The sequence below is a fragment of the Psammomys obesus genome, unplaced genomic scaffold (assembly GCF_907164565.1).
Source record: "Psammomys obesus unplaced genomic scaffold, mPsaObe1.curated_primary_1811, whole genome shotgun sequence".
NCBI classification, from domain to species: Eukaryota; Metazoa; Chordata; class Mammalia; order Rodentia; family Muridae; genus Psammomys; species Psammomys obesus.
In genome coordinates this window covers 22,968,638-22,993,562 of record NW_026596046.1, presented here as the reverse complement: position 1 = coordinate 22,993,562, position 24,925 = coordinate 22,968,638, and the positions used below count along the sequence as shown (strand labels likewise).

The 24,925-nt window shown below is 37.9% G+C and overlaps 1 protein-coding gene across 1 annotated transcript in view; it reads right to left on the bottom strand.

The window, feature by feature from the left end:
- Positions 1 to 24,925, bottom strand: part of Nox4 (NADPH oxidase 4) — a 123,792-nt gene that overhangs the window by 76,183 nt on the left and 22,684 nt on the right. The window contains exons 6-9 of the mRNA XM_055623253.1: positions 24,575 to 24,655; positions 15,904 to 16,117; positions 13,108 to 13,272; positions 12,911 to 12,973 (exon numbers count right to left, since the gene is read on the bottom strand). Coding sequence (XP_055479228.1) covers positions 12,911 to 12,973; positions 13,108 to 13,272; positions 15,904 to 16,117; positions 24,575 to 24,655 — 523 coding nt within the window. The remainder of the gene's footprint in view (positions 1 to 12,910; positions 12,974 to 13,107; positions 13,273 to 15,903; positions 16,118 to 24,574; positions 24,656 to 24,925) is intronic.

Genomic DNA, 24,925 nt, shown 5'->3' with positions numbered 1-24,925 from the left:
TCCTTCCTTCCTTCCTTCCTTCCTTCCTTCCTTCCTTCCTTCCTTCCCTTTCGTTTTACAATCTATTCATTTTATATCCCGATTGTAGCCCTGACCTGCATCTCCTCCTGCTCACACCCTCCCTCCCTCCTTTCCCCCTACCCCATTTCCTTAGTCCACCAAATGGAGGAGTCCTCATCCCCTGTCATTTAACCCTAGCTTATCAAGTCTCATCAGCATTGCCTGGATCCTCTTCCTCTGAGGCAATGTCACATTGCCAGGGAAATTGATCAGAGAGTAGGCAAATGCATTCATGACAGAGAAGCCGCTGCTCCTCTTACTCGGGAACCCACATGGAGACTGAGCTGCCTATGAACGGGGGGTGGGGGGGGTTCTAGGTCCTCTCCATGCATGATCCTTGGTTGGTGCATCATTCTCTGCAGGGACCCCCTAGGCCAAGATATTTTCATTTTGTTGGTCTCTTGTGGAGCTCCTGCTCCCTCTCAGTCCTGGTATCCTCCTTCCATAAGGCTCCCTGAGCTTTGCTAAAAGTTTACCTGTGAGTCACAGCATCTGCTTAGATCCCCTGTTGGGTGGAACCTTTCAGAGGACCCTCTACAGTAGGCTCCCATCCTGTTCCCTCTCTTCCTCTGCTTCTGGTGTCTATCCTGCTTGCTACTCTGAATGAGATTTAAGCATGCTCTCTAAGCTTCTCCTTCTTGTTTAGCTTCCTTAGGTCTGTAGATTTAGTATGGTTATCCTATATTATACAGCTAATATCTGTTTATAAGCTAGACAGTAAAATTTAAAAGAAACAATAAGAATACTCAGTAATTTCACATATACCTTAAAAATATAAATCAAATACCTCTACTATAATTATAATTTCAAAATACTTCAAGACTTTAAATAAAAGTTTATCTCAAATGTAATCATTGTAGCACCACAAAATCCTCCTAGATGTAAAGATTGGAACTTAAAATAAATAGCAAATACGTATTATCCAAAATTAAGGATAAGAGAATAAAAAGTGTCAGAATTGACAATTTGGGCTTCAGTATTTGATCTATGTCTCTACTCAGATAAACTGGAGGCACTATATCTTATCTTTATATTTGATTGATTGGCATGAGCTTACTAACATGCAAAATTTTCTAATTATTACATAGAAGTAGCACAAAATATTAAAATAAATCTATTTGAAGACTATAATGATTTCACTATTCATTTATCAAACATCAAAAAATTAAGAAATAATTTTTTTGTTTTTAAATCATGAGACTTGAAATAAAAAAATGATTCAAGTTTATACTTAAATTTTCTATCTAAAGGTTAGGTGTAGTCAAATTTGTTGAATCAGACAAAATAATCACAGATCATAAAATGATTATAAGGATATTTGTGATCTGCCTCTGTGACTCCTTTTTTATTTTCTAGCTCTAATCTCCCATCTTTTATTGTCTTCCAGACAGTTCATTCTAAATTTAATTTAGTTGAAATCATTATTATCTTACTTCTCAATGACATTCTTTTGATTCGCATATATCTGTACATGGAATAAAAGTTTTTCCAGACTAAGGACCAAATCTCACAGATTAGTCCTGCTACCAGGATTCAATCTTCTTTCAAGTGCTTTCAAATAAGGTTCCAAAGGAAAATGACTGACTACAGCAATCTCACATTGGTTGACTTTTTTGTGCTGTATGAGAAAACACTAGCTATTGATTGAAGTCTTTATTCCCACCTGGGGAAGCTACTGAGGTAACTGAAGAAGGAGGACATTAACTAAACCAATTGGTTCATCTACTAATACATGCACAGTTGGATGAGCTATGGTGATTTACATCAGAAACCAGAGCACTGGAGGCCTGACGCTGAAGGGTACGCCCTGTCCCCAGGCCTTTCTCTCATGCTTCCTCTATTTCTTGGCCACTGCAAAATGAACATTATGCTCTTCCATGTCCTTATGGCATAATGCTCCACCACAGACAATTTGGCTGACAACAGGCTGAAACCTTCAGAATTACGAGCCAAAATAAATCCTTCCCTTAAGTTGGCTTCTTTGGTATTCTGTCACAGTGATGAAAAGCTGACTAACATCCAAATTCTTTATTCTTATGGTCAAAGGCCAAAAACAGTTGTTCCCACTATTTTCATCTCTATACTGTATGATTCAGTTTCACCATTTTAATTCAGTAAACCAAACTATAAATATCTAATAGAACCCCCCCATCTACTTACAGTCTGGTCATTTATAATAAATTCCTTTCTCTTTTGCTGTTGACTCCTAGCAACTCTTTGAGACTTATCTCAAAGCCATCAATTCATGGGAAAGCCTGAATTTTTTAAAATATTTTATTATTATTATTAATAACTCTTTATTCATTTTGTACCCCCCATAAGCCCCTCCCTCCTCCACTCCCGATCCCACCCTTCCTCCTCTTTCTGCATGCATGCCCCTCCCCAAGTCCACTGATAGGGGAGGTCTTCCTCTCCTTCTTTCTGATCTTAGACTATCAGTTCTTATCAGAAGTGGCTGCATTGTCATCTTCTGTGGCCTGGTAAGGCTGCTCCCCCCTCAGGGGGTGGTGATCAACGAGCAGGCCAATCAGATTATGTCAGAGGCAGTCCGTCTTCCCATTACTATGTAACCCACTTGGACACTGAACTGCCATGGGCTACATTTGTGCAGGGGTTCTAGGTTATCTCCATGAATAGTCCTTGTTTGGAGTATGAGTCTCTGGGAAGTTCCCTGTGTTCAAATGTTTTGTTCTGTTGCTCTCCTTGTGGAGTTCCTGTCCTCTCCAGCTCTTGCTATTTCCCACTTCTTACAGAAAATCCCATTCACTCTGCCCGACAGTTGGCCATCAGGCTCAGCATCTGCTTTGATAGTCTGCAGGGCAGAGGCTTTCAGAGGCCCTCTGTGGTAGGTTCCTTGTTTGTTTCCTGTTTTCTTCTTCTTCTGATGTCCATCCTCTTTGCCTTTCAGGATGGGGATTGAGCATTTTAGTTAGGGTCCTCTCTTTTGCTTAGTTTGTTTAGATGTACAGATTTTAGTGGGTTTATCCTATGTTGTATGTTTATATGAGTGAGTATATACCGTATGTGTCTTTTTGCTTCTGGAACAACTCACTCAGGATGATTTTTTTTTTTTTTTTTTTTGTCAATAAAATTCTTCACTTCTCTGAACCTAAAAGGACCTGTACAGCTTTTGTGTCCCCATGTTACAGCTGTATACCTTTGTCCTCAGGTTACATTTTGTAGTATATCTTGTCCACATGCATAGGTTAAAAATGTCTAAAAATCAAGAAATAGTTCAAAATTGTCGTTATATGTTTAAACATATAACACATACATACAAGATAGAAGGTGGAAAAAATATTCGTTGAATCAAGTATTGCTTGAATAAAATGTTGGAAAATGAACCTGAGCAAAAAATATGGATTTCAAAAGTTTGTCTTACTTTCACAACTAATTCATATTCTAAACACAAATTTATTGGGGTTCCCACATAGTGCAGATACTGTGACAGGAGCTCATGCAAACTCACAAATGAGGGATGTTCAAACAGCATGAGAAAGGACAGTGAGTCGAGAAAGCACAGATCCCCATTACATTACTGCCACAAGGTGATGCTAAGCACTTTCATGAATATAAAAATGCTACTGTCTACTTGAAAATAAATAGAATAACATAAATAATGTGTATCTGTATGTGTGGAAATTTATACTCACTATTAAACATAAAATTCTTAGAAAAATATGTTAACTGGAATTTTTGATAAGTCAAAAGTACCCTTTTATGTCTCTTACAGTAACAAATAGGGACTAGAGAGATGGCCCAGTGGTTCAAAACCCGGCTGCTCTTTCCGAGGATGTCGATTCAGTTCAGAGCACCTACCCAGCAGCTCACAACCATCTGTAACTCCAGTTTCAGGGAATCTGGTGCAGCCTTCTGATCTGCACGGGCACCGGCCACTCATGTAGTGCACGAATATATATGCATGCAAAACACTCAAACATAAAAATTAAATGAACCAATGTAAAAAGGAAACAAACACTAAAATGATAAGCCTAAAGTTATTAAAAATACGAACAATGATGAAGAAAATGAAACAAATTATCTGTACAATTGGAAAATATTTGACAAGTATTTAAAAGGCAGAATGTAGTAAGGTGGTGATTTCTGAACGGAATGAGAAGATACCTGAAACTAAAATTCCCCTGTATATAAGTAGGAGCACCAGTCCCCCTACAAAGATGTAGCAGATGAGCAGCTTGGGCCTCATGTGGTTCCTCTAGTAAGGGAAGTGGTGAAGGCACTGGACATGGACTCACTTGTCAACTTTTGATCACTTCCCCCGATGCTACTGCCTTGACAGGGCACAAGGGAATAGGTCACGCTCAGTTGTGATGAAAGTTGATGGGCAAGGGAGCTCCCCTTTCCTGAGAGGGGAGGTGGAAATGGGAAGGGAGGAGAAATTAATAAAGTAAAAGCTCTTTAAAAAAGAATTATCATGATTTTGGAGTAGACAAGAAATTGTCAAGAAAGCAACAATCAACACATTAAAATGGGTTTATGAAAAAAAAAAAAAAAAACCACTGGAGAAAATCAACTCTCTCAGTAGCAGAAAGAAGCAAGAGTTGGGGGTGCAAAAATGATTAAAAGTTTCTATCTTTGTATATGAGTTTATTTCTCCCAAGATTTACTTCAGCCAGACCCCCCTACCGCAAAAAGAAAAAAAAAAAAAAAAAAGGACAAGTACCACTCCACAAACCCAAAGGCAAGCAGAGGCAAAACATACAGGGCTCTGGTTCCAGAACTCTGATCCAGTGAAAACAAAGAATAAGCTCCCATTCATTTATTGAATAAATAATCCAAGCACAATGCAATTCATGTCCAGATAACATAATTGAAACAGTTTTATAATACCCATCACAACCTGGACCACAATCTAGGCTGGCTTAGTTTAGTTAATAGAACTCTAATTGTTCAGCCCAGAAACCTACATATGAAACTTGAATTCTCCACATTTACAATCTAATCACTGTGGAAAAAAATTCCTGACCATCAAACTTCAAAAATGGATTCAGAAGCTAAGCACTTCCAGTGTCAGCACCATGATCAAAATTTATCATCATACCTGCACTGGATGACTGGAACAGACTCCTAACTGCTCTCCCAGAATCTGCTCTTGCTCCTTCTTAATGTAGCAACCAGAGTCTGTTCAGAAATAAGCCCTATCACATCATTTCTCTATTCTGACCCTCCACTGTATGCTTTATTAGTCAAAGAAAAGGTCAATGCATTAAATGCCTGGGAAACACTTAGAGATGTGACCTGGAATTTCAGAGCTGGGAACACTGATGTGTCAACAGAGAAATGTGCACAGTTGTAAAGTAATAGGGGTTCAAGGAATCGATAAAAGTGCACCTTGGTATTCAGAGCTCATGGTAATGTCAAGGGAAATAAAAGAAACAAGAGTAAATCAAAGTAGTCAAAAATGATGAGGAAAGACAGATAAATGGAAGTTACTGGAAACAAAATGAAAATTGTAAAAAGTGTTTCGATAAAAGGAACAGCAGCACGAAAAGGCGATGATCTATAAAGCTCATTAAGCCCTGGAGAAAAGTTACTGCATTTAGCAGTAAGAGGGCATTGTGCACCTTGAAAGTATCTTCCTGGAGTGCTGCTGTGGACAAATAAGGATAAGTAATAGAGAAAGATAGAAAGATCTCATGAGCTGCAGCAGTAGTCAGAAGGGTGAAGTCAAGAAATGCGTATCTTCATTATTTTCTCCTTGAAATCAAGAGGTGAACAGAATATCAAAACCTATTGATTGAATAAATCAAATTAATATTAACCAGTCTATTTGTTCTGAACATGCTGCCTTATTTAGAACACATTTATCACAGAGGCTATCATTAGCCTCTGAGGAAACATTTCTTTTCTCCTGGAAGACAGCCAAAGTTCAGGAGTTAGGTGATGTTTAATTCTCAAAAAAAAAAAAAAAAACAAAAAAACAAAAAAAACCCACCTCCAACATTCTGTTGGGTTCTGTGGATACTAATCACTGCCTGTGATTTTACAGCTATGCCTGGAATACATGATTACACCCTGTGCCTAGGAATCTACTGTCTTCTCTGAGTGTCTAAACCAAAAGATCTGTGAAACACAAATATAAGTCAAGTTTTAAGTGCTAAGTAGATGGGATTAAGACCAACAATCAAAGTAACTGACACAGACTTACTAGTTACATTTAATGAATTAAAATTTAATAAATAACAACCATAAAATTGTTATGTTTTCTTTAAATCTTAAAATTGAAAAAAAAATCTCAAAAGTGACTGATTGTCACATTAAACATAAAAATCATGGAAGAGCAAGCATGCTATGTGAAAGTGTGGACAAAAACAAATGAACCACTAGATTCTGACTCATGGAAACATAAAATAAGGTTATTAAGGCTTTAAAATAATGAATCACACAACTTAAACTACAGATGTCAGAAAAGCGTGTTTATTTCTGAGTAAAAATCATGCTGGAAGGACACAGAAGTATTCACATATGTCTCAACAAGTTAATAATGAAAAGAAAGACCTTTGGAATATCAGCCAGTCTGATGAACCACTGAGTCATCTCTCCAGACCTCTATTTTTTGGTGTTGTTTCTTTGTTTTGTTTTTACATTTATCTAATTTTCTTTACAAATGTTTTGATTTTTGTAGTATTTTATTTTTTATCTCTTTCTTCCTCTTGTCCTCAACATTTTCCCCAGTCTTCTCTTTCTCCTTTATTTAACTTTGTTTCTTCTACATTTTCTTCTATCCCAGCCCCTTCTGGTAACTCCACAGTCACCCTAAATTTTTTTAATTTTATAATATTCTGCACATTATTTTTGCCATTTTTTGTTGTTCCCTAGGTATTGGTGATGGATTAGGGAGGTTTAATTAATTTTAGGTATGTTTCAACATACTGTTTGCTTTTGAGTTGCTCTTACAACTATTTTTTTTCTTCTTTGCTTTCTGAATGATACTAGGGACTTAGCTCTCCAAAACTGGCCGCTATGCTGGGGAGATGGTTCTTTGTTTAAGGGTAGTTGTTATTTTGAGTTGGGTGCTTGGTTGGGGAGATGGTTCTTTTAAGAGCACTTGCTGTTTTGGTAGAGAACCAGTGTTCAGTTCCCAGCATCATGGTTAGGTGACTCAAAATCACTTCTAACTTCAGGTTAGTGACTCTGAAGCATCTGGTCTTTGCAGGCACTGGCACATATCCACAGGGAAACTACACACACACACACACACACACACACACACACACACACTAAACTTTTTTAAAAAAATATGCTGATCAGTAAGAAGATTCTTCCAAAACAAACGGAAGATACATGCAAACAATAGATACATAAATGGCAACATAACAACACAAAATATCATGAGAAAAAAAAAAAAGCAACAGGCTTCCTGTGAAAGATCACACCTTAAAAATTACAGATTCAAAACTAGTACAATGGGTAAAATGCAAAAGCTTACTCCTGAAAGTGTTCAGTCCCCACAAAAATAACTGAAACAAGCAGAAGCAAGAAGTAAGAAAATCAACCAAAGCTCTGGACTAGACAGGCAACAACATAGAACAGAAAGTCAGAAAGGTAGATGAGAAAATTTTCAATATGTATGAGAAAATTAACAACATAACAGAGAAATTCAGCAATGAAATTTAATCTTGGAAAAGAAAGAAAACGGAGATTCTGGCAATGATGGGCCAAATGAATCAAATAAGAAAACAATAGTAAAAACATCACAGTAGACTCAACCTAGTAAAGAACGTGAGAGATGAAGGTCAAGGTAGAGAAAATACCACATATAAACATAAACAAAAGAATATAGTAAATAGCAATTTACTATAAAAAAATGATTACAATTTCCAAGAATCCTGAGCTGTATTATGAAACCAAACATAAACACTCACAGGGTTGAGATTAAATTTAAAGACATAGAGAATCTGCTCAACGAAATTATAGAATAAAAGTCCCCAGGTCTAGGGGTAGAGATGAACAAATAAACTTAGAAGGCATGTAGAACACCAAGTAGGTATGACAAGAGAAGGAATGCCCTCAACACAGTTTAGGGAAAAAAAATAATACAGAGCAAAGAAACACGGAAACTTCAAGAGAAAACCTATAGCTCACAAACAAAAGGAAACACATCAGGATATCAGACCTCAGAGCAGGTCCTCTAAATGACAAGAAACCAGGGAACCTCTTTAAGATTTAAAAGGAACTGTCAATGAAGAGTGATATAGCTAACAATTATATCCATTTATGGTGACAGAGTAATAATGACATTTTGAGACAAGAACTCTCTAACACCCAGGACCGCAGTTTCTTGTCATGAAGCTCAGAAGCCCTGTATTCATAGTGCAGCTTCACCGAGCTAAGGAAAGGTTCTATCACTGTTGTCCCACAGTCCAAAAGCATGTCATATTTCCCAAAGTAGTTTTTTTTCTAACCCAAAGAGCTTTTCTCAAAGAATGACACACATTTTACCCCATGCCTTGGGATTTCAGAGAAAAACTATGCAATTTTCAAGTAGACTGAACTCTGAAACCTGTTGGGCATTTACTTGGCCATTTTAGTAATTTCCCTTTGATTCTGACCTAAATAAACACTATTACCTGAGAACTGATGACAGTGAACATGAAGAATATAATTCTGAATTTGAAAGACAGTCAAATTCCCTTTTAAAACTCTGCAGTACATCATGACGATATTTGGGAACGTGTGGGAGTCTAAAGAGAATTCAGGCTGAGTAAGCAAAACTTATTTTTAAATTTTGATGTTCACATGAGCACCCTGTCTCCAAATGCCAGTCAGGTGAGAGGGAGCAGCTCACACTGACATGAAACTGGATTCCTAGTCTGAATCACTCCTAGACTGAAGCCCTCCCACCCTCTGGGTTCTCTACTGTGGTCTAAGTTCTGTCTTCTCAAGGGAAACACCTTGGGGTCTTTGAGCATTCTAGCTACAGTAGCGAACAGCTGATCTGGCACAGAGGTTCTCATCCGCGAAGAACGTTCCCACTTGACAAGACCAGGCTCATTAGTAGTCATAGTAGAAGGTACTAGTAGCATCTATCAGGTCAAGGCTACAGGTGTTCCTATACAGCACATTATTCAAATAACAAAGGCCACATCAAATAATTTTCTCCCCCAAAATGCTGAGGTCAGTACTCTGTAGCTATGCTATTACTTTAAACAAATAAAAAAAAAAAAAAAAAAAAAAAAAAAACCGACAAAACACCTGCTTTTAATTTGGATTATCTTATTCACTTTTAAAGTTGTGCACGGAGTGGTGTTTTGTTGTGGTTTTTGATTTGCTTATAATAAAATATAGGAGAAGAGCATGCAATTTTCAAACTGAAAAAAGGGGATTTGGGTGTATGACAATATGGCAACAATCTGAAAATCTATCGTGTAGATGGAAGATTCTGCCCCTTGCCTTGAGATCCCAAAGTATAGAAACAAGACTAGTTGGTTAAAAAGCAAAAGCTTCAAAAATACATTTTTGTTTCAATATAATGAATTTATGACGCTGAGCTTTCTCTCAGGAGTGTGCTGATCTGAGTTGTATTTTTAAATGCAGCTCACTCAAGGTCATATGCAAGCTAAAAGCCCTTCAGATTTATAAGCTCTGCTTTTTTGTGTGTTTCTCCTTTTGACTTAAGCAAGATGCCTTGGAGAAGTGAGATGTTTGATATAAAGGTAAAAGTCGTGTCCTGTTACATAAAAGTTTTTGCTTAGAGCATAAATTCTAAAGAGTGGGGTGCGCTCTATGTTTTTGTTGAAGACACTTGATGTTTAGTGGCATGTTATGCTATTTTTCTCCAGTTGGAACATGTTGGAAAATATTTTTATGAAAAAAACACTCCTATCTTTGTAGTTGGCATTCAATAAATGCCTTCATTTCTCAAAACCTATGTTCTCTGTTTAATGCTATGTTGATGAAACAAATTTAAAAATAAACTCTCAAAGAATTTCTGAATCTGTGATGACTGTGACAGTATGCCTCATCTCCTGAGCCATCTAAAGTTACTTGTGTATTTTCTCCCTTTTCAACTTCTACATTGCTTTTTTTTTTTTTTTTTTTCTGATAACAGCTTCAAGGTTATGGATGTATGAAAGCTGAGAACTGAAAATAGTCTTAAAACAATCAAAAGCGAACATGATTTAGATGCAATTTTACAGTCAAATATTTGTTAATCAGATACATTTCTGGGACTGGGTAAAACATGCAAAACTCCAAAGGACTAATGGGTGTGAAAGGACTAATGGGTGTGACACAGCAAACTACTCTCTACTCAGAATTGTGTCCTGAGGGCTCTAAGAATCCAGTTTTTAACTTCATGTGAGTAGCTATTTCTCACGACAAATGCTTGCCCTTTCACAGTAGTCAAAGCCCACACGGTGGCAGATAATAATTATTCAGAACTTCTCACCATCACTCCAGAGGAAGAAATTATAAATCCATACTGTGCTGGGCCGGTGCTGCTAGCTATTCTGATAGACCTCAGCATCACTTGCTACCTCGCTAGATGACAAACTTTGATGATTATGAAATATGGTTCCTGATTTTTATTTCAACAATTTGACACATGCTTATTATTTCTTTTATTCTTTAAATATAGAATTCCTTACACAGTATTCTACGCAGGTGATTTCAAGGAATCAATTCAAATAAAAACTAAAATCACAATGGTATTATTCACAGGCCTGATACTTTCTGTATTTCCATGACTACTCTTTATGCTGTACTTGCAGCTCTTTAAATCCCCACATATTTTTTGTTTGTAACTGAGTTAATCACAACAGTATATTAAAAGCCAAATGTCCCAAAAGGTAAAATAATACACCCATGTGTCACGGATCTTCAATTTAATACATGTAACTTAAGAGTCACTTCCAAAACCCAAACCCCAAACATAAACATATGATATTATCAGGTTTTCTTTCTGTCTCCCTACTGTGTTCAAATTTACTGTTTGTATACATTTAACGTGTAGTCTTTATTCTTGTCTTTATCAGAAGCATGAATGAAAACAAAACATCAGACATGAATGGAAATATTAAACAAACTGTATTTTCTGGCCATGGAATAGTGTGTGGGCAATGAAACAATGGAGGAGCGTACAAACACACTATTAAAATTTGAGGTTGTTCACAGTATAGTGTTGACTGAAGTAAGCTAGTGACAGAACCATATGATCTAACATGCAATTGCCAGGCATTGGCAATTGAAGTAGATTGCAAAAAATCCAGAAATATCTATATCAAATTATGGGGGAAAAAAAGGATATGGAAATGAAAAATTAGAAATATTTCTATGTTGTCTAATATTTTTGAATCATGTGAAATTTAAATTGCCTAAGTTGATTTAAGCCTATACATCTAGTGACCTGAGAGCAGAGTGAAACCACAAGCTTGAGTCCCACCTCTACTACACAGAGAGATGACCAGCCAGAGGCCAGCAAACTAAGCAAAACATCTGAGGTGCAGGGAGAGGCAATTTTGGATCTCAATTTTGGATCCTAGATTTTTACAAAGAACATAAAATCTCTGTATGGCACACAAGACGTGAAGAAGAAGTGATAAGGATTGAGATGGAGAGGGCACTGTAGAGCCACATGGTCAAAATGCATGAAACCATTGGAATGAATACATTTTATTATCTTTGCTAATTTCCTATAATGTAAATAACGTAGATTTATGACACACATTGGGTTTAAATATTTTATGATTATACTAATGCAGGTAAAACAGAATTTGTGATACTATTTAGAAATCTTTAATATTTATCCAATTTTGTTTCTCCAATTTTGTTTTCCTCATATATGGAGTTACTAGCTAAATTGTGTTTCACCTTCTCTTACCATTCTCTGTATTTTTAATGCTTCCATATCATCCACAGCATACAACCCTCTAATGAAAACTGCCTATGTTTGATATCCATACATAATTTATATGCGGAATAACACAAAATAATTTTTGACACAGAATCTCATACCTTTTACATTGTCCTTAAACTCGGGAGAGGGAGAAAACAGGGAACAGGACAGGAGCCTACCACAGAGGAACTCTGAAAAGACTCTACCCAGGAGGGTATCAAAACAGAGGCTGAGACTCATAGACAAATTTTTGAGCAGAGTGCAGGGAATCTTATGAAGGAAGAGGGAGATGGAAAGACCTGGAGGGGACAGGAGTTCCACAAGGAGAGCAACAGAACCAAGAAATCTGGGCCCAGGGGTCTTTTCTGATACTGCTACTCCCACCAAGGACCATTCATGGAGATAACCTAGAACCCCTGCACAGATATAGCTCATGGAAGCTCAGCATCCAAGTGTTCCTTAGTAAGGGGAACAGGGACTGTCTCTGACATGAACTCAGTGGCCTGCTCTTTGATCACCTCTCCCTGAGGTGGGAGCAGCCTTACCAGGCCACAGAGGAGTACAATGTAGCCAGTCCTGATGAGACCTATAGACTAGGATGAAAGGGAAGGGGAGGAGGACCTCCCTATCAGTGCACTAGGGGAGGGGTATGGGTGGAAAAGAGGGAGGGAAGGTGGGCTTGGGAGAGGATGAGGGAAGAGGCTACAGTTGGGATACAAGGTGAATAATAAATAAATACATTTTAAAAAGATTTTTTAAAATATGAAGGAACTATGATCTAATAAATTTTAGGATGAAGAAAAATCCATATGTACACAAATACACACATGTAATTCACACACATACACATATACTCAGACATGTGTCCATGTATAAGAGACACATCTGTACACAGAAATACAGACACACAGATACACAAATATATATACCTATGTGCACACAAAGATGCTCTGCGATCTAAAATTTTTAAAATTCAAGAAATATATGTCTTACCATTGTGAGAGTAAATGGGTGGTTTTCTAATGCTGATACACTGGGACAATGTAGAATAATATACTAAAAAAGCAACAAACAGATAACGTTTTAAATGATCAAACAGAAATACAACTATTCCAATAAATCTGTCTACTAATTTTTAAAAATCACCTAAGCATAAAGGATACTCGCAAGGGCACTAAACACTGGCTCACCTGGCCAGGTCTTGCTTTAAAGTTTTCTTTGACCATTCGGAGTTCCATGACATCTGAAGGATGACTGATTACTGAGATGATGGTGACGGGTTTGTTGCTCCGGAGGCATCGGTAAAGCCTCTCAGCACAGTATAGGCACAAAGGTCCAGAAATCCAAATCCAAGTCTAAGGAAAAGATTTAGAAAGCACGCTTCAAGAAATGCACAAAGGCACAAACACTGAGTAAAGGCGAGTCGATTTATATTTTCAACAGTAAGATATTGGTAAGAATGAGTAAAGCACACCTGATGTTCTCAGCAACCCACTCAAACAAAATTAAATTATGAGAGGAAAAGTAATAAGGAGCCCTAACCTCAAGCATGCATCCTAGTGGTTACCATTAGTATGTAAGCATTTCTTCACACAAGTATCTGTTTATGGTGAGGACAAACAAGAACTTGCTGTTTGACAAAAACAAGTTGTCACATCATATTTCTCTTAGGACGATTTAGAAGAATGAAATCAGTCCAATGTTTACTGTAAGTATGATGTCCTAAATATTTAATGATCATAACACAGATATATAGACACATATCAAGATTATACACACAAAGTGTTAAATGTAAGTGTAGTTCTAGTTTTGAAAATAGGACACACTGGCATGGTTCTATTACAACTTTTATATAATAGAATGTGGTCAAGATTACACCTATATAAAAATTGGTAGTTTTGAATGGGGACATGCAAATATCTATCGGGACACTCTTTCCCCTATAAGTGCACACTCCAGCCTCTCCTTTTCTGTAATACTTTTCACTGAATTGCACTGTGTTTATAGAGATGTTTGTTCTGTTGTTTATCTGAGACAGAGCTTCACTTTGTTAATACAAGTTGCTTTTGGACTTGCTATCCTCCCGCCTCAGCCTCTTGACTATAAGCTTAGAGGTGTCTGCTAACCCGTGTGACCTTCCAGACATTGCTCATGCAGTGAAGGCAATTCGCTCATGCTCCGAAGACTGTCACAGTGAACATGGCACTCTGTAGAGTAGGCAGAGCTGGATAAATTCTAATAGAAGTGGCATTGCAACTTTGGGCCAGTGACCCCGAGACAATCAAGTCCCACATCAGTAAAACGGAATTTGCCATAGTTACCATACATAATATTTATCATTATATGACAGTCAGGAAACTAACCACCTGACTCCAAAGTCAGCTACAAATTCATTCTAACTTTGATACTTATCTACTGTCTCTCTTTAAAGGAGAATTTCCCAAGTCTAGCCCTTCTTCCATATCTTTCTTTTCTTTTTTTATATTAATTACAGTTTCTTCACTCAAATGTAGCCCCCTCTCTCATTCCCTCACAACCCCACTCACCTTCCCTCCATCATCTCCTCCTGTGCTGATCTCCAAGTCCACTTATAGGGGAGGTCCTGGAGGACCTCCCCTTTACTCTGACCCTAGCCTATCAGGTATCATCAGGAGTGGCTGCATTGTCTTCCTCTGTGGCCTGGTAAGACTGCCTCCACCTCAGGGGGAGGTGATCAAAGAGCCAGGCACTGAGTTCAAGTCAGAGACAGTCCCTGTTCTCCTTACTAGGGTACCCACTTGGGTATTGAGTTACTATGTGCTACATCTGGGCAGGGGATCTAGGTTATCTCCACGAATGGTCCTTGGTTGGAGTATCAGTCTCAGAAAAGACCTGTGTCCAGATTTTTTGTTCTGTTGCTCTCCTTGTGGAGCTCCTGTCCCCTCCAGGTCTTTCTATCGCCCCCTTCTTCCATAAGATTCCCTGCACTCTGCCCAAAGTTTGGCTATGAGTCTAGGCATCTGCTTTGATACCTTGCTGAGTAGAGTCTTTCAGAGGCTCTCTGTGGTAAGCCCCTGTCTTATTCCCTATTTTCTCCCTCTTCCATTTCTTATGCAGAATAGTGGGCCTCTCTTGGACACTGGCAGTTCCCTCAGACAATGGCAGACATGGGTGAAGGTGGAAGGAGCTGAATTATCTGTGCAGTGGTTGGAGAACTTTCCAAAGGCAGTATTTAGGTAAAGACCTGCATCTACACACTTCCTCTTCTACCACTTGTTTATATACTTTGGTTAGAATGCATGTTTCAGCTCAATGTCTTCAGCAGATAATTAAGTAGTTGCTTCAAAGGTCAAGTGTGGATATTGAAAGAAATCATGCATACAGAGCAAGTCAGCACAGTGCCAAGAAGATCACAGTAAGAATTCAACAATTAACTTCACAATTTATTATTTATAATTACTATGTTATAATATTGTATTCTAACAATTGCTAGGACTTTTTTTAAAACTTGATTACAGTTCTTTTGTTATTTCATCTGCAAGTCTTTATAATTTTTTTTTATAATTAATCCCAATTGTAGCCCCTTCCCTCAACTCTTCCCAGTCCCACCCTCTCTCCCTCTTCTCCTAATCCACTGAAAGAGGAAGCTCTCCTCCCCTGCCACCTGACCCTAGTCTATCAAGTTTCATCAGGACTGCCTGGATCCTCTTTCTCTGTGACCTAACAACATCATTTGCATGTCTTAATAGTATTAGGATATATATTTGTTGTCTCTCTGGAAGCAAACACTAGAAAAGGGTATTGCAGTAAAACTATATACTTAGACATTTTTTTTAAATTCTAAATGTATGAAGTTTGCAACAAAATAAAAATAAAAATTTGCTGTCTGAACATCCTGAAATATCCTCTAGTACCTGAAATCATGTTCAAAGACCTGTTCAAATGCAAAGTCAAACACTTATGTGAAACCACAGACTTGGCAGATCTAAACACTGAATTAATCTGACCTGTGGAAAATGAGCTTGGAACTTGGGCTCTTCCAGGCAAATCTTCACAAGTGTTTTCTGGTTATGATCTTGTAGTTTTGAAAATCTTTCAGAAGATCCATGAACATGTTCTGAGACATAGTCTTGGAAGGAAACACCCTGAGATGGGGTCTGGTTAAGACTGATGCAGCCAGGAGGGTGAGTGTCTAAATTGGTTTGATACTTCAACATCCCACTAAAGTTAAATTGGACAAAAACAAGGAAATGGAAAAGAGACTGAGTCAGGGGGTGGAAAGGGTAAAGAAGAGTCATTTCCTTTCTTGTTGGCATTATATAGCATTTCATACAAAGTATTCCATGTGTGATCTATTTCAGAAGAAATAAAATATCCTAAATTTTAAATAAATTTATTACTAAGAGGGAGGAAGAAAATGTTTAGCTCTCCAAATAAATGCTATCTCTGTGAGGTAGAGAAAAAACATGCTCAAGTTTCTTGATATTTTTTTGAAAACTGTGAGGCATTCATGCATCAACTTACAAATTTTCACTTCAATAAACACTGTAAATATAACCTTCTTGCTACACATCTTCAAGCTTAAAGGAAAAACACAGGGATTATATCTTACCTGGATAAGACTAGATAAAACATACTTCATGGCTCATGGAGAAATAGTGAATGAAAATAACAGAAAACAAAAGCTTTTTGCTTCTGTGAAAACAACTTTTGCATATCCATCAAGTCCTAAAGCCATTTGCTTTTCAATGCTTTCTGTAAACTTTTTACAATAGCATCTCTTTGTTTCTTATTTTGCTACATTTTAATTCTTTTTATATTTTATTTGTGTGTATGTGTGTATCCATGTACACATGCAGATATGCATGCACATGCATGTGCCATGAGGAGTTTAGAGGACAATTGGCAGGAGTCAGTACTTTTTTTCCACAATGTGGAAGATCAAACTGGAGATCAAACTGAGGTCATTAGACCTGGCAACAAGGGCCTTTCCACACAAAGCCAACTCACTGGCCATGGGGTGTGCCAATGTTTTCTCTGACAAGCAGTGAAAGAAAAAGGAAGCAACTGTAGGTTTGTTGGGAAAACTCAATATAAACATGAGTGGGCTCCTGGTATAACTCTGGTAGAGTACCCAGCTAGTGTGGCAAATGTGTGAAGCCCTGAGGTTAATCCCCAGACCAGACCACACACACATACACACACAGACACAACACACACACACACAAACACACACACACACACACACACACACAACACACACACACACACACACACACACTCACTCATGCACATAAACATACACCAGGTAAAAGATAAACATTCAGCCAATATTTACTGATAACATGTCCAATGAGAAAAGTTAAGAATGATGATGTGTTTTGAAGGATCACCACATTAAAAAAATAAATAAATGAGAAAAATATAGGGAAAAAGAGAGAATCTCAATTTCAATGGCCAATGGAATTGCAGACTTTTAATTCCCTGGGTTAAACTTGTAATGAAATGAATTTGGGATCTAAAGAGAAGAAGCTGTGTGGAGTTTGGAGTTCCCCCTGGCCAGGCAGCCTTGCCAGAACACAGAGGAAAAAGGATGCAGCCAGTCCTGATGAGACTTGACAGGCTGAGGTCAGTTGCTAGGGGAGGAGGAATCCCCCTCTCTGAGAACTCAGGGAGGAGGAGGGGACAGAGATAAAAACGAGGGAGGGGGCTACAATCAGCATGTAAATTGAATAATTTTTTAAAATAAATTTAAAGAAAAAAGAAGCTGTGTGGAAATTATGGCTCTGTCACATCAAAACAGGCATTTTCTGAATTAGGTATTTACCCATAAGAGGTACAGGTTTGCCGAGGCCAGAAGTACATTTGAACTGAACATATATGGGCACTGGAAAACTAATTTGATCAATCAAGAGTGTATCAAAACTCATATCATCATTCATAAATGCAAACAATTACTATCTACTATCAGCAATTTACATATGAAGTGAATTTTTAAATAGGAAAGTTATTTGACATTAGAAAAAGAGAATTAGATCAAAATATAATTGAAAATTCTACTGCTAAACAAAACCTTACAAAATCACATAAAGAAATAAGCCCTTTCCTGTAAAATATATGTAAGCAGGAAAAGCAGCCAAAAATATCTAATCACCTCAACTTTGAAGCCAAATCTTTTCTAAAGTTTCTAGTCAATATGGATTCATCTATTCCCCGAATTGCTAGAATTCCTGTAAATAAATGATGTTTGTATTTTGAAAGCACAGCCTGTGGCTCTCTATTGATTTTTTTTTTTATCTTAAATAAATTATTTCCTGGGAGACTGTGATCCTACAGTAGGTTGCTCCTCTTTTACCTTAAATATTCAACACATGGATGGTCAGAGGCATGGGTGCCTCATCAAGCCTGCAGTATACTGGTAAGTACAAATTTCAGCATGCATTCATGACTCTTGCTTCAAGCAATTCCATCTCCCTCCTATTAGCAAAAGACTGGAAGATGATATTATACAGGAGTTTCAAGAATAAAGATTTGTTTGAGTTCCCAGTAATGGCACAAAAATAGTTTAAGATTACTTACTTACCTATGTACACTTGTTAATTAAAAAAAAAAAACTTGAAAAGTTGCAAAATTTACCAACAGTCATTTTTTTTCTATCTGAACAATTCTGATATATTAGTACAAATCAGAGTTCAATAAAAAAAAGCAATATATAATTCTTATTGTATTGTGAATTTATCCAATGACACTTTAGTATTATAATAATTGCTTTCACTTTATTACTAATTCAGTTATAAAATACATTGATCATATTTAATTCTTTTGTAACCATTCTGTTGGTTATATGTACTATATATGAACATATGTAATATAAAAAATATGTAAATAATATTATTTATATATAAATAAATTTATATATAAATTAAAAGTACCACCTGCCTATAATATTTGTTCTACAAAAAGAACTAATTTTATTTTATTTTTTTCAAAGATTTATTCAATTATGTATGCATGCTCTATCTGCATGTACACCTAAATGCCACAAGAGGGCATCAGATCACATCATAGATGATTGGGAGCTACCATGTGGTTGCCAGGAATTGAACTCAGGACCTCTGAAAGGGAAGACAGTACTTGTAACTGTTGAGCCATGTTTCCAACCCAAAAGAGCTAATTTTGAACAGGTATTTTTCTTACAAAAAGTAGAGAAAAGTCTTAATATAATATCCTCCTTTAAAGTAACAACTTTTTGAACTCCTGAACCATAAAAAAAAAAAAAAAAAAAAAAAAAAGACTGCTGGTTTTTAACTGGAAAGAAAATTTTTCTTTTCAGAATTGTGATTTAATAAAGCATAAATGAAGAATTTGTCATGTCAGAATGTGATCACATTTTCTTTGTTCTAAGAGAAAGGAAACAAGGAGAAAGATGGGAAAAAAGAAACTAAACAATGAGGATATTATGACAAATAAACCACAGTCCTGAGTAAGGCCAGATAAACTTTAAATAAAATTACAATACTAAGTCAAACTCTAAAAAACCTCTCAAAAGATGTGTGTGTGTAAAAAGAAATTTAAAAATGCCTTTATCTAAGTCAAGTTTATAGAAATTAGTAAATTTTGGCAAGTTATTGACTCTTTCATAACCTTAGGTTCCCACTTATAGCTTTCAAAATGTTATCTTCATAAATTTCTGAGCATTTCATGTCAGAAAATATTTGAAATTATTTAAATTTACATGTGGCCTATATAGTCACTAATCACTGAGTTCGTATTTTAAATTACTGGGACCTGGAAGGGAATCTGCTGATTTGGTGTCTACTCCATGACCACAGTACTAAACTAGCACACTGACCATTTACAGAAGAGAGCACCCGGTGTGTTGGCTGTATTAACACAGTTGTCTTCGAGAAGAAAATGAAAAGCAAATTCAACATATACATAGCGCTTCTGCTGTTGGTGAAGGCTCCACAGAATACACCTTGACCACAGGAAATAAATGATTCTCAGTTCCATTTGTCAAAGCCCTCTTCCTTCTGAGAAGGAATGATCAGCTGGGGCACATGATTTTTTTTTTTTTTGAATTTTATTTTTTTCTTATCAGTTACATTTTATTAACTCTGTATCCCAGCTGTGTCCCGATCCCTCATTCCCTCCCAGTCCCTCCCTCCCTCCCTCCTCTCCACCGTGCCCCTTGCCAAGTCCACTAATAGGGGGGACCTCCTCCCCATTCATCTGATCCTATTTTATCAGGTATCTTCAGGACTGGCTGCAAAGCTCTCCTCTGTGGCCTAACAGGACTGCTCCTCCCTTGGGGGGTGGGGAGGCCAAAGAGCCAGTCATTGAGTTCCTGTTAGAAATAGTCCTTGTTCCCCTCACTATGGGAAACCAATTGGTTACTGAGCTACCACAGGCTACATCTGAGCAGAGGATCTAGGTTACATTCATACATGGTCCTTGGTTGCATGTCAGTCTCAGAAAAGACCCTGTGCACAGATAGGTTTGGTCCTTGTGGAGCTCCTATCCTTTCCTCATCAGACTAACTCCCCTTCTTTCTTATGATTCCCTGTACTCTGCCAAAGGTTTGGTCTTGAGTCTTTGCTTTGAAAACACTGCTAGTTAGAGTTTTTCAAATGCGCTCAGTAGACTCCTGTCAATGTTTAATGTGCATCCCATCTGTCTTTCAAAACGGGGATTGATAATCTTACCCCATGTCTGCTCTCTTGATTATCTTTTTTAGGTGTATAGATTTCATTATGTTTATCATATCTTATAGGTCTATATAAGTGAGTATATACCTGTTTGTCTTTCTCCTTCTGGGATATTTCACTCAGGATGATCTTTTCTATGTCCCACCATTTGCCTGCAAATTTCATGATTTCCTCCTTTTTGATTGCTGAGTAGTATTCCATTGTGTAAAAATACCACAATTTCTGTACCCATTCCTCCGTTGATGGACATCTGGGTTGTTTCCAGGTTCTGGCTATTACAAATAAAGCTGCTATAAACATGGTTGAGCAAATATCTCTTTTGTGTACTTGAGCAAACTTTGGGTATATACCTAGCAGTGGTATAGCTGGGTCTTGAGGAAGCACTATTCCTAATTGTCTTAGAAAGCGCCAGATAGATTTCCAGAGTGGTTGAACCAGTTTACATTCCCACCAGCAGTGGAGGAGGGTTCCCCTTTCTCCACAACCTCTCCAGCATGTGTTGTCCCTTGAGTTTTTCATCTTGGCCATTCTGATGGGTGTAAGGTGATATCTCAGGGTCATTTTGATTTGCATTTCCCTGATGGCTAATGAGGATGAGCATTTCTTTTTTTTTTTTAATTTTATTTTTCTTTTTAGTTACATTTTGTTAACTCTGTGTCCCAGCTGTATCCCGCTCCCTCATTCCCTCCCCAACCCCACACTCCCTCCCTGGTCTCCTCCCTGCCCCTTTCCAAATCCCCTGATAGGGGAGGACCTCCTCCCCTTTCATCTGACCCTGTTTTATCAGGTATCTTCAGGGCTGGCTGCAAAGTCCTCCTCTGTGGCCTAACAGACTGCTCCTCCCCTGGGGGGGGGGGGTCAAACAGCCTGCCCTTGAGATCCTGTTAGAAATAGTCCGTGTTCCCCTTACTTTGGAAAACTACTTGGTTACTGAGCTACCACAGGCCACATCCGAGCAGAAGTTCTAGGTTATATCCATAGATGGTCCTTGGTTGAGTGTCAGTCTCAGAAAAGACCCTGTGCCCAGATATATTTGGTCCTTGTGGAGCTCCTATCCTTTCCATATCATACTAACTTCCCTTCTTTCATATGATTCCCTGCACTCTGCCGAGGGTTTGGTTATGAGTCTTAGTGTCTGCTTTGAAACACTGCTAGGTAGAGTCTTTCAGATGCCTTTTGTGGTAGACTCCTGTCATAAGTTCAATGCACATCCCATTTGTCTTTCTAAATGAGGATTAATCACCTTCGCCTGTGTCCACTTTCTTGATTATCTTCTTTAGGTGTGTAGATTTCATTATGTTTATCATGTCTTGTAGGTCTATATAAGCGAGTATATACCAAGTTTGTCTTTCTCCTTCTGGGATACTTCACTCAGAATGATCTTTTCTAGATCCCACCACTTGCCTGCAAATTTCATGATTCCTCCTTTTTGATTGCTGAGTAGTATTCCATTGTGTAAAAATACCACAATTTCTGTACCCATTCCTCCGTTGATGGACATCTGGGTTGTTTCCAAGTTCTGGCTATTACAAATAAAGCTGCTATGAACATGGTTGAACAAATGTCCTTGTTGTGTACTTGAGCAAATTTTGGGTATATACCTAGGAGTGGTATAGCTGGGTCTTGAGGTAGCACTACTCCTAGTTGTCTGAGAAAGCGCCCATCAGAATGGCCAAGATGAAAAACTCAAGTGATAGCACATGCTGGAGAGGTTGTGGAGAAAAAGGAACCCTCCTCCATTGCTGGTGGGAATGTAAACTGGTTCAACCACTCTGGATGAGCATTTCTTTAAGTGTTTCTCTGCCATTCGATATTCCTCTGTCGAGAATTCTCTGTTTAGCTCTGTTCTCCATTTTTTAATTGTATTACTTGGTTTGCTGCTTTTCTGCTTCTTTAGTTCTTTTTGTATATACTCGATATTAGTCCTCTGTCAGATAAAGGGTTAGTGAAGATTCTTTCCCAATCTGTAGGCAGGCGTTTTGTTTTGATGACAGTGTCCTTTGCTTTACAGAAGCTTTTCAGTTTCATGAGGCCCCATTTATTGATTGTTGCTCTTAGAGCCTGTGCTGTTGGTGTTCTGTTCAGGAAGTTGTCTCCTGTGCTAATTAGTTCTAGGCTGTTCCCCACTTTTTCTTCTAACAGATTTAGAGTATCTGGTTTTATGTTGAGGTCTTTGATCCACTTGGACTTAGTTTTGTGCAGGGTGATAAATATAGATCTATTTTCATTTTTCTGCATGTGGACATCCAGTTGGACCAGCACCATTTGTTGAAGATGCTGTCTTTTTTCCATTGAATGGTTTTGGCTTCTTTGTCAAAAATCGAGTATTCATAGGTGTGTGGGTTTATTTCTGGGTCTTCTATGCAGTTCCATTGATCCTCCTTTCTGTTTTTATGCCAATACCATGCAGTTTTTATTACTATTGCTCTGTAGTACAACTTGAGATTGGGGATGGAGATACCTCCAGATGATCTGTTGTTGTACAGGACTGTTTTGGAGATTCTGGGTTTTTTGTTTCTCCATATGAAGCTGAGAATCTTTTTTTCAGGGTCTGTAAAGAATTGAGTTGGTATTTTGATGGGAATTGCATTGAATCTATAGATTGCTTTTGGCAGGATGGCCATTTTCACAATGTTAATCCTACCAATCCATGAGCACGGGAGATCTTTCCATCTTCTGAGATCTTCTTCAGTTTCTTTCTTCAGAGACTTGAAGTTTTTCTCAAACAGGTCTTTCACTTGCTTGGTTAGTGTCACCCCAAGGTACTTTATGTGGTTAGTGGCTATTGTGAAGGGTGTTGTTTCCCTAATTTCTTTCTCGGCCATTTTGTCTTTGGTATACAGGAGGGCTTCTGATTTTTTTGAGTTGATTTTGTATCCTGCCACTTGGGGCGCATGATTATTATGAGTGCTCATGTTTCTGATGCCTTACTTCTTTATATTCTAACTGGAATACCAAAGAACCAGCCAAACTGGAATAAAACTGGGTTATATCCCTGTCATTACTAATGACCTCCAAAACTGAGGAAAAGAAGGGATAAATATTTTGAACATGCACCCTGAAATAAATAAGTTACATAAACTGCCTAATACCTTGACAATTACCATACAAAACGATCTGAAGAAAGAACAGTGGATCTGTTTCTCTAAACCCTGGAAAACAGTTTCTATTTTTTTTTTTTATATTACAATTTATTCACTTTGTATCTCAGCTGTAGCCCCCTCTCTCATCCCCTCCCAATCCTGCCCTTCTTCCCTCTCTCTTCCCCTCTCATGGCCCTCCTGGAGTCCTCTGATAGTGGAGGTCTTCCTCCCCTCCCATCTGGCCCTAGCCTAGCAGGTCTCATCAGGACTGGCTGCATCATCTTCCTCTGTGGCCTGGTAAGGCTGCACCCTCTAGGGGGGAGGTGATCAAAGAGCAGGTGGTCTAGGTTAACTCTATGCATGGTCCTCAGTTGGAGTGTTGGTCTTTTAAAAATAACCCTGGGTCCGAATTTTTTGTTCTGTTGGTCATCTTGTGCAGCTTCTGTTCCATTCAGGTTTTTCTATCTCCCCCTTCTTTCATACGATTCCCTGCTCTCAGCCCAAAGTTTGGTTATGAGTCTCAGCATCTGCTTCGATACCCTGCTAGATAGAGTCTTTCAGAGGCCCTCAGTGGTAGGCTCCTGTCCTGTTCACTTGAAAACTTGAGAAGAGATAACGGGAGCATTCCAATTATAAACCTACCTAATTCTATTTATGACTGGTGCAAAGTATCTAGTCTAGAAGACAGTAATTAAACTAAAATGTTTTCCTGAGATCCAGATGCCAGTTCCTTGTAGGTAAGTACTGACTGAACTGAAGGCATCCCTTGTGGAGTCCTGGGCTGCTAAAAAAAAATGCATGAAGAGAATCTCCCTTCCCACAAATGTTTCCCCTCTGTTCTATGTGAGGTGAGAACAGAGATTGAAGGTACAAATGGTTTTACTTACCCTGAAACATGTAACAGCAGCAGCATGTAGAAAACAAAGAAGAGGTTGTGAGTATACCAGAAGATATCATAATTAGAAACTCTGAAAAAGACAATTCACTTTGTTTCAGTCTTGTTTTACATTCATCACATAAAAGGACCATGTACTTTGAAAATATGTAGCAGATGTGAAGAACACCTCAACGTCAACTGCCCAAGATTCATCTTTTGATATCAGGATATTAACTCACTACACAAGGTGTACTAATAAATCTCATAAGTAATACTTACTATTTGAAAGCATACATATGTATATAAAGCAAATATGTGTGTGTGTGTGTGTGTGTGTGTGTGTGTGTGTGTGTGTGTGTGT